The following is a 10,745-nucleotide window of genomic DNA, read 5'->3' as shown; positions in this document are numbered from 1 at the left end:
GAGAATGGATAGTCCCTCCGGAGCACCCACTCAGCGCCCACCACCCACCAATAAACCTTGGAATGAGGTGATGCCCTGAAGCGATCGTACTAGCCTAGAAATCGGTTGTAGATGCTATTTTTTGCCTTGTTGTGGCTGGATCCATGCCCCGGGGATCAAGAAAACTCAAGACTTGAAGAGAGGGTGCCAAAAATAAACTTAGTAAAGAGCCCCCTAAGCTTAGGCTAGATTTACCTAAATATTTTTTCATCTCGCGTCAAGGTCCTGAGTTTTCTTTCCTCCCCTAGCCATGGTAATGGTGGCTGGCCCGTTATGGGGAAGCGAGATTTGACCCTCCCCTTTTCTAGTCGCCTTTCCTAAGCCTTGCCATCTTTAGCTCGATGTCCGTTTCGACCTGAGAATACATGCGGGAACATGCATTTTGGCTTGCGGACAATCAATCGTGTAACCCGGAGAATATGAGAGTGTTGTATCCTTACAGTACATGTGCATGCAATACCGTTCGGAGAATGGAGGTCCCCTCTGGGATGGATGTCGGTAGTAAGCGGGCCGGCTTGAAACATAATTGAGCCCCAGTAACCTAAGAATGTGAATGCCATGGACGTGTAAGGCGCCGAAGGAGGTTTCTCTTCTACAATTGATGTTTTGTGGTTTGTCTGTATCAGGAGTGTTCTAGTTATCAGAATGGGTGGCAGTGCATACATGGAGCTGGGTGATGAATTATTGGCACACTCTTCACTATACCCTCCTGAACTGTGTCGCCGTGCAGCATTCTTTATACTTGTATTATATAAACTTCGCATTATTATCCAGTTACAGTACACACTCTACACTTTACGTGACACGGTACGGAGTACAGCACACTACTTCAGGCCCAGTCAATAAACCGTCGCGCTAACAGATACTACTGCAAGCCTCAAAGGAGGGTTTAATTATCCTTGCTATTTCCCGGGTTCAAGCCATGGGTCTCTCTGCTCTTGAATTTGATTGATTCATCAATGCCTGCTCGATCCTGGTCAAAATTGACAAGCATACAAAAGCAAGGCAGGGCCTGGGCTGGAGTCGTTTGTCTCCCCTCCGACTTGGCCCGCTAGAGTCAACTTGGCTGTCCTTGTAGGGGTTTTTGCTTTCTTGTCCGGCATCACTGATCCCATTTCCCGTGATATCCACTTAGAATTCTATGCTGGCATCTCTAATCAACTGGTGGGCGCCCTCTTCCTTTCCTTCGATCTCTTTTTGCTTGCGCAGCAGTAGTTACAGACCTCCCTCTACTTCAGGTGCTGTTAGAGCCGCCGTCGATCACTCGTTTCTCGACCCGCCATTCATTCGTTAAACTTGCATCTGTGCTCGTCAACTCCAATACTCCTTTTCGACTTACTCACGACGATCATTTTCAACCCCAGACTCAACTTCAGCTCCAACTGCAACTGCAATATACAGTCACTCGCTCTTTCTTACATCCTGTTCCTTTTGAATAAGCACTTGGCCACATCAACCGCTGCCAAATTTGTGCAAGTCTCGAGCACCCAATAGCAATTCTACGGTCATCTCATCTCCCCCCTGGCAACCAATCCCATCTCGCATCTGGTATATCACGCACCGCATTACACTCGTTCTCGACCATCGAAGCTGCAAAGGACCCCCCGCGAACGATTCTCATTTATCAATTGACTTCCCACTCATCGGAAGTGTCATCCGACTTGGAGCCTTGCAATTGCGCCATGCAACGATAACAATACAGACCCTTCACCGAGAAATTGTTAAATATTGGCTTTCAGCACCAGTCGATTGACTCACTACCGCTACAACTATCGCTTCAGCGTGTGCTTCACTATCCAATACTGACCTACCGTCGCCATTTATCGTGTCAAATTGGGCCCATCGTGGTGAAACACATTCAATCTTGTGTGATTGTTCTGTGCTGCCAATCCACTTAAAAGGTTGTACATATCGCCATAAATTCGATTGCTGCACATACTTAAGATACGATTTATTACATCTTTGGCGTCCCTCGCCTCGTCGCTCGTTACCATGGTTTCAACATCGTGGCCTCCCTCAACAACAACTTGCAGTAGGCCGAAGTCCACCAGCTACCGCGCGCCCCGCTTGCGAATAGCCTTATCATTTCTCCTACTCTTAGCATGTCTTACTTCTACGGTCCTAGCGGGTACTGAGACATCATCTTCGCTACGACATCGACGACACCATACACCTACTATCAACAGATACGAGCTGCACCGACGCAAGGATGAAGATGAGGTCAAGGAGATCGTCAACAAGGAAACCGCTTCCAAAACTGAGGGCAAATCCAAGAAGGCAACAACTGTCACCATCCAACGTGCTGCAAAGACTGCTGCTGCGACAAACACACCTTTACCCGAAGCTTTTGACGGAAATTTGTCAGCCGAACTTTCGACCACTTCAGATAGCAACTGCCCCGCGTTTCTGAATGGTATCCTTTCCGACCCTTCTTACGAGACTTGCTACCCCCTCTCTATGATGCTCCAGGTACGTTCCAGTCAAGGGATGGGCAGGCCGGTCATAAATATTGACAAAACCACAGACGTCCCGTGGCTTCTTCGAAGCCCAGAAACAGCTCTTGAGCATAGTCCGAGTACTCGATGCAACCTGTGCTGCAAACGTCACGTACTGCACTGACTTTTTCGATGCTGCAGCGCGCAACCTCACTGCATCAGAAAACTGCAAACAAGAATGGGAATCGGGCAACACTATCGTCAAGCAGTTCCTTTATGGTATGAAGGCCTACGAGATGATGTACAAGGCTACCTGTCTTCAAACACCTGAGGATGATATGTATTGTTACGCCAATGCCGTCACAAATACTACGACTGCCGCCAACGCCTACTTCTACTACCTACCGTATAACCTTACTTTGCCTGGCAGCACCAATCCTTCGTGCAGCTGGTGCATACAAGAAACTATGAACATCTTCCACGCAGCCGCTGAAGACCGTTCTCAACCTGTGGCACTCACCTATGAAAGCGCAGCTCGACAAGTGAACACTCTCTGTGGCCCAGATTTTGTCAATAGCACTTTACCACCAGAAGAGACCAACCGGGCTCATGTGTTTGCCCCGTCATGGGTTGGCTTAGTACTTGCCCTCGGCAGTGCAGCACTAGTCAATGCTGTGTTATAGAATATCGACCCTGACCAGGACCACCTCAGCTATACTTCTTTCGCTTCTCAATTTTCGACTATTACTCTTTTAATATGTTATGACTACAGATCCATATACAGGGTTTGTGTTTTCTCTTCAGATACGATGCACTTGGCATATCTTCATGACTTGATACCCTTACCAACTTCTTTTTCTTCTTATTTGTTGAACCGATTCAACCTTTCAGCCCTGCGAGGGTGGAAGCAGACCAACATGCAAAACAATGCTATAATATTATACTACGAAATTACATACATACTTTCTGCCAAAGCTGACATGGCACTTTTTTACTTGGTTTCGGGGCGGGTTGATTTGGAAAAGCGAGCACAGCCTGGAGTTTCTTCACAGCGGTATTCGGTTGGGCATGGGGTTTATGCTTTGTATTTTTTATAGGTTTCAATGGATGAGCGAGCTTGGGATATGATAGATCGGTGGACTTCAAAAGCGCGATGGACTCCAAATGGGAAATGATGGGATATAGTATCTATACATTACTTAGAGGAGCTATAAGGACTGAACACTGTACTGCTAATAGCCAGTTTTAAATACATTTTGTTCATACACGCCACTCCAACTCCACCATGTCAATAAAGTCACGTATCGCAGTCGATAAGGACAAGTACACGAACCTTACGTCGCCATCAGAGGCGTTATCATACAGTAGTTTTTACGAGCACCGCCCTCCGCTGATACGCAACAGCAGAACGCGTATAGGACGCAGGCTTCGGAAACGTGGCTGGACCTATCGACACCGCCGGTGGTTTATGACGACCTCTGATAGCAAAGGAAGCGCATTTAGGGTTGATATCGCAGACGACTCATCAAGGACGAAGCCGGTTAAAACATTATCAATATTTGGGGACGAGATCTATAATGAAGCAAAGCAAAGCGAACTGCGAATGACTGATTCAAAAACTCCCTTGGTCCTAGGCCACTAGGCACTACCATCAAGCTTCATGCTTTAACTAAGGTAGGAGACGTTTTATCATCGATGCCTTCCTGGCTTCTATATGGGATCATCACCACGTTTACCTCAGGTGTCAGAATACGGCTGACGCGGGATCCCACGTTTCCCATGAAATCAGGTCCACGCCCGATGTTTTTTAACACCATACTCTTCTCCCTTCTCCCCCGAGTCAAGGCGCTGCGCTCCGGTATATATTGAGACATGGGAAGAGAAGGAGGACAAGACGGAGGAGGGCCAGCTTGTCACCGGTCCCTACGATCGCTCTTTACCTTATATCACTAACACTATTCACGCTATTATGCCGCCGCTACGATAGATCTCATTAACAGTTTATTCAACCTGACCTTTATTAAATAGGTTAAGACTACTAAAACGGCCCTGGCCGAGGCCCAGATGAAGAAGGGTCAGCTTATTACCGATCCCTACGATCGCCCCTCCATCACCGACACTGTTCACGCAACCACGCCGCCGCCACGATGGATATCGTCGACGGTTCATTCAATCCGACCTTTATCACATGGGTCAAGACTACCGAAACGGCCCTGGCCGTGGCCCAGATGAATAAGTGCTAGCTTATTCCCCATCACCCTGCCAATGATACCGTCAACCAAATCTTCATAATCCGAGCACTCAGCAAAGAGTTTAGGGTTAGTGGTGCCTCTGTGTGGGATACTTGCTGTGACAAAGCTGCCCCAATCCAGTGACAGTTGATAATGATCTCAGCCTTAGTTGGCTGGACAATAGCAAGCATAACGAACGAGAGATTGACAGCGGTATATATCGTCAAGCTCTGATAACAAAGATAATGACTTCAAATCCGAATGGAGGGGAGAGCCATCAGATGCGAAAGTAAACCATATTATCAGAGGATTCTGCATACGCAAGACAAAGGCCAACGAACCGTAACAAATAGAAATAATAGTGGTACAAATGATGTCGAGACTTTGACACGAGAGTGCCTCGCGCAAAACTTCCAACACCCTTGTCACATCAAAGAATAAGATACCTGCAATGTTCCCTGTACTTAAACCCCACAACTCCAGTATCATATAACATGCCCATCTGCCAGACGCCAATATAAACCCAATTGTCCTTTCCTCAAAACCTCATTTCATGTCTCCCATCCCCGAACCGCGTGACCCCAATTGCTATATGAGATCTCTGTGTCTCCCCAGATTACAGAGTACCCAGTTATCCTTTCATCATAGCCACGCCTCGCATCTTTATTGAAATGATATTTGATAGCGCTCATGCGATCAGTGTGCCAAGATGTAAGCATTTGGCAAAGCCATAAACCCTAAGCAGTGTGTATTGAGGAACTTAGAGGTATGAAAACAAACATACCGCAGGTAACACAGAGTGGGATATGTGTGAGATACGTCGGACAGAGACAATGCCGGGTTGTTGCTTTTTGGGCAATGTCGAATAGTATACTTGTACGGTGTATGTTGCAATCACAGTCGCGTACTCAATCGTTCAATATAAGTGCGAGTGAGCTCACAGTTGTATCCGCGTGCTCTCGGCAGTGGTACGAGGCATGTGGAGACGGCATAGAAAGGGTAATCCTGACCGTATAATCAACAGTGCTGCTGCTGGCGATATATAAGAGACTGGTGATAAAACATCTTTTATGCGAGAAAGCGGCGGACTCTTGGCGGTAATCGTAAGCTGTGTATGATATGAGAGACGACTGTGAGAACAGACCTGCGTCATGCCGTCAAGATAGAATATACGTCACCCTAGCATTCCAGCGAATATGTGGTTATTGAGACCATATCGAGTTGATGGCAATGGTGAACTAAGCGTTCGGATGGCACGGAATCTGTAAACATTTGTTGTCATATGCTTGTGGCTGACGAAGTTCCTTAATGCCCGGGGTTTCTTATGTATCCCGGTAGGGAGGACTCTGCATGTGTTGACAGTGACGGCCAAAGTTAAAGCGGCTGGTATAGGACTGGCGTTCTGCTGGAAGGATATAGTATACGTGATGAGTGTCTGCTCGTGGGTAAAAAACCGAGGCGTTCGGCAGGTCGTCAAACAGGATAAACCGAGGGATCTATGTAGTTTTGATCCGAGCATATTGAGGATGAAATGGGGAATCTGTGTGGTTTTGATGACCAAGTCCATCGAATAGGGTTTTGATGAACTGCGGGATCTGTGTGGGTTTGATGAACCAAGCTCGTCGAACAGGATGAATTGTGGTATTTGAGTGGACTTGATCCAAGCTTGCCCAACAGGATAAATTGCGGTACCTTGGTGGGTTTGCCAGAGCCTGTTCACCAGGCACGGAAATCACATGTAGCAATTAGTGTATTCTCCTTGATGTGAAGATTGTAGCTACTTGGTGTCAATGGTAAAGATCGGAAAGCTCTTGTCGCTTTGCTGAGGCTGGAAGCCTCCGGCAGATACAGAGTGACTGAAGATATCTTCTGCTATGAAGATCATTTCGCGTTGTAGGTGGCTGCGCCGTCTTCAAGACGGATTGCATCCTCTGCAGTTGTATTACGAAACAGCTTGTGGCCTATGGTAGTTCGAAATGCTAGGTAGCTAGATAAGTCGCAATATAAATAATACTTATATTATAGAGTAAGCTATAGATAAAAGAAGTTACTCTATAGGATACATTTCTTATACTACTATAGAGTTTAATGCTATACTTTTTAAGATTAAAAGATATAGCTAGTAATAAACTTTTTAATAAGATACTTATATTTCTAAATATAAAGATAGAAATCTAGATATTAGATAGGGTATAAAAAGTTTTTAGTTAAAGATAATAGATCTTAATAGGATACTCTTAGCTAGATAGAGGGAAATAGCTACCTTAATTAAAGTAGTTTAGGAATATACTTACATTTAGGGTAGCAGATATAATAACTATCTTTAGATTAGGGAAGAGTGTAGGCGCAGTTGGGAGTAAGAAGTTCTTGGTGGGAGATAACGGATCTTGACAGGATGTCCTCGGCCGGATAGAGGAGATGACTGCCTTGACCGGAGATCAGGTAAGAGTGATGGCGTAGTTAGGGGTGAGAAGTTTCTGGTTGGAGATAGCGGATCTCGACAGGATGTTCTCGGCCGGACAGAGGAGATGACTGCCTTGACCGAAGTAGTTCGGGAAAACATCGATGTTTGCAGCGGATAGTTATGATAACAAGCTTCGGATCAGGGGAATGTGGTAAGGCATACTCCGTACTCCAATTGTGCCAGAAGCAGATCAGTCGGGATGATGCGCTTATGGGCCTCTTCAATAGGAAGCAGTTCAGGAAAACATCCACCTTCGGGGTGGCGGATGTGATGACTATCTTCAGACCAGGAAAGAGTGGTAGGGCACGCTTCAATAGTGCCAGTCGGGATGGTGCGCCTTGGGGCGGATATGATGACTATCTTCAGACCAGGGAAGAGTGGTAGGGCACCCTTCAATAGTGCTAGGAGGAGATCAGTCGGGATAGTGCGCTCATAAGCCTCATTAACAGGAAGCAGTTCAGGAAAATATCCACGTTCGGGGTGGCGGATATGATAATCTTCAGGGAAGAGTGGTAAGGCACTCTTTAATAGTGCTAGGAGGAGATCAGTCGGGATGGTGCGCTTCCGAGCCTTATCAATAGGTTTTGGTGAAGAGGTTTTGACTGAGGGGGGAAAGGAGGAGAATGGATGACTTGTTCGGAAGCCTTCAATGCAAAGGAGTACAGCTGCCCCGCTTATGCTTATTTCGGTAGGAGGCAGGGAATGTTCCAATTTGTCTGGTCTGATCGCTCTGCCAAGAAAGCAGTGAGATGTATATTGTTTGGTATGCCCCGTGGCCCTAGGAATCGCTGCTCAACCGCGCCTATACGTGAGAGCTCCAGATTGTGTGAATTTGAATGAGCTGTCATATGCCTTGGGTACGCTGCAGCAGATCATTGATGCTTGGCGGCAGTGTGCGTGCTTCCTTGGAGGCGTTAAAGTGAGTTGTTGGTGCTTGGTAAAAGCGCAACCTCGATATACTGCAGCAAGTTGACATTGCGAAGGCGTGTTCCCATTGTGTTGCTGGGCGTCTGCTTGATACTGGCAGGACGGATGATGCTGCCCTCCACATAGCATTGCTTTGTAGACTGACTGGAGGCCAAGCGCTGCCATTCTTTGATTCATTGACGCACGTATGATAGAGGCAATGTATTTGGCTGGATCAGGTATTGCTTGCAGACTTGGGTTTTCTGATAAAGGCTGGGGTACTTGGAGCTGACGAGAACCTCTGATCCCTAATGGTGAGTTTCGAGACGCATCTCGTAGATGCTGATCAGCCTGTCCTTCTCCGGGATGGTGCGGGGTGGATAAGGCGCTTCAACAGTGGTGATAGGGAGAGTAGACCTTTGATCCCTAATGGTGAGTTTCGAGACGCATCTCGTAGATGCTGATCAGCCTGTCCTTCTCCGGGATGGTGCGGGGTGGATAAGGCGCTTCAACAGTGGTGATAGGGAGAACTCTTAGAGTTCGGGAGAGGATAGTTGCTTCTGTTGGCTATTTGGATAAATCTGCTAGCAAGGGATAAGCCAGGCGTGATTATGGCCATGCTAAGTGCTTGGATTATGAAGATTTGGTTGACGGTATCCTTGGCAGGATGATTGTTGGGGCTTCTCCGGGTCTCGCGTTGGCGATTTGCCTCTGAGGGTAACTGATCATTGGGGAATTGGGATTGGCCAGTCTGGCTGCTTCTTCTGGACTTCCATTGAATCGAGCCTTTCGAACTTTGGTGGAGTTTGCTTTGCTTGATGGTTCATTGTTGCGGAAGGCTTCAATGGCGCATGTGGGAAGGGTATTGCGACTGCCTTAGGGTAAAGGTATTTCGAGTTCTTTGAGTGTTTCTTATAAGGTGAGTAAAGTGTGTTTTGTATACGGGACCTTGCGGTTTCTGCCGTATATATGCTTGTAATAGATGACTTGCTTTGCTTTTGCGTGGTTTGTGTGGAGGAAAGGTCTTGGACCTGCGATTTGCTCCTCTGGCGCTCAGAGATCGTAAGGCCAGATGTCCGCCTCTGTACCGGATATCCTGAATGACTTGAGACATATAATTTCGAGGATGTCCCTGAATATTTGTAGTGAAGGCCTGCCAGCTGGTGAAGGTTCGAGTCTTGTTTCTTGGGGAGGTTCCTCATTTGTGGTGCAAGAATAGGCCTGGCTTCTTGGTGGATAAGACGTTTGAATGGGGGAAGTTGAATGGGTGCTTGATTTGAGGTTACTGCATGCAATTGACGGCGCTGATCCTTTGAGATGGGAGGAGTCGCCGATAGTTGTTGGGTATCCATGTGGCGTGTGGTATGAATCCTCATCAAGACAGTTATCGCTTGAAGGGAATCCTTTCGTTGTTGATGCAGTTGGTCTTTGGGTGTTGTGATCCTTTATCCTGCTCCATAGAGGAAGGGCTTGCCTGCGACAGTTCGAGGAACTCGGCACCGTGGAGAGGGTTGGCGAGACACTGCCATCATACAAGAATAACTGATACAACGCCAGACACCAGACACCAAGCGCCATACAAGAACAACCCCATTAACGCCAAACGCCAACCAAAAAAGGAAACAAGAAAACAAAAAGAAAACAAAAAAAAAAAAGAAATAAAAAGGGGAAGAGGTCTTCCTGCCTGACTAAAGACCAGAGGTCCTCCTGATGCTTGGTGACTAAAGACCGACCTACCTGGGCTGCGCGATGTGCTGCGAAATGATGCCCGAATATGTGTCTCTTGTGTTTCGTAACAACTTCGTGAATATTGCCATCAGCTGTCATCCTGGCATGGTCGTTCATCACCGTTCCACTCGAAGTAGTGATGGCAACGCGAGCATCTCCACTTTGTATCGTCTGAGGGATCTTGCCTCAATTTCATTTTCTTGCTGGGAGTGTATTACTGCAGCCTGGTGTCTGACGAGAGGATATAGCTGATAATGAACTGTTCCTGATCGCAGAGCGGAAACCCGGGCACTCAGCAGGGCGGTAGATGCCGCCTGTTCTGAAATCGGAGAGGTGGGTTTGTCGGTAAGAGGCTCCTGGTGACAGGCTTCTGACCCATGGACAGAATCGGGATGCTGGGCAGCTGGACAAGTCGCAACATAACTAACACTCGTATCATGGAGCAAGCCATAGACGAGAGAAGTTGCTCTGTAGGACGCGTTTCCGTGCCACTGCGGAGTTCGGAGCCGCGCTTTCTAAAATCAGAAGATATAGCTGCTAGTGGACTTTTTGGTGAGATGCTTCTAAGCGTGAGGACGGAAATCTGGATATTGGGCAGGGTGTGAGAGGTTTTGGTTAGATGTAATAGATCTTGATAGGATGCTCTTAGCTAAGTAGATACATAGAGATTATTACCTTAACTAAAGTAATTTAAGAATATACTTATTTTTAAAATAATAAATATAATAACTATTTTTAAATTAAAGAAAAGTAAAAAAATAAATAAAAATAAGAAGTTCTTAATTAATAATAATATATTTTAATAAAATAGTTTTAATTAAATAAAGGAAATAACTACTTTAACTAAAATAGTTTAGGAAAATACTTATATTTATAGTAGATATAATAACTAGCTTTAAACTATGAAAGTATAATAAAGTATACTTTAATAATACTTAAAGT

The 10,745-nt window shown here is 46.2% G+C and overlaps 2 protein-coding genes across 2 annotated transcripts; one reads left to right on the top strand and one right to left on the bottom strand.

Annotated features, from left to right (window-relative positions):
* Positions 1 to 2,031: 2,031 nt before the first annotated feature.
* On the top strand, positions 2,032 to 3,157 carry FTJAE_12563 (uncharacterized protein; the record flags this gene model as incomplete). Its single annotated transcript, XM_037345622.1, has 3 exons — positions 2,032 to 2,071; positions 2,165 to 2,508; positions 2,564 to 3,157. The coding sequence occupies 3 exons, from the start codon at positions 2,032 to 2,034 to the stop codon at positions 3,155 to 3,157; spliced, it is 978 nt and encodes a 325-aa protein (XP_037200375.1).
* Positions 3,158 to 7,307: 4,150 nt separating this feature from the next.
* On the bottom strand, positions 7,308 to 8,164 carry FTJAE_12562 (uncharacterized protein; the record flags this gene model as incomplete). The annotated part of the gene is made up of 2 exons (XM_037345621.1): positions 7,308 to 7,899; positions 8,130 to 8,164. 2 exons carry the CDS (start codon positions 8,162 to 8,164, stop codon positions 7,308 to 7,310), a joined length of 627 nt encoding a protein of 208 aa, XP_037200374.1.
* Between the last annotated feature and the right edge of the window lie 2,581 nt (positions 8,165 to 10,745).

Source organism: Fusarium tjaetaba, assembly GCF_013396195.1.
Source record: "Fusarium tjaetaba strain NRRL 66243 chromosome Unknown NRRL66243_c0000347, whole genome shotgun sequence".
NCBI lineage: Eukaryota > Fungi > Ascomycota > Sordariomycetes > Hypocreales > Nectriaceae > Fusarium > Fusarium tjaetaba.
This window is presented reverse-complemented; position numbering and strand designations above follow the sequence as displayed.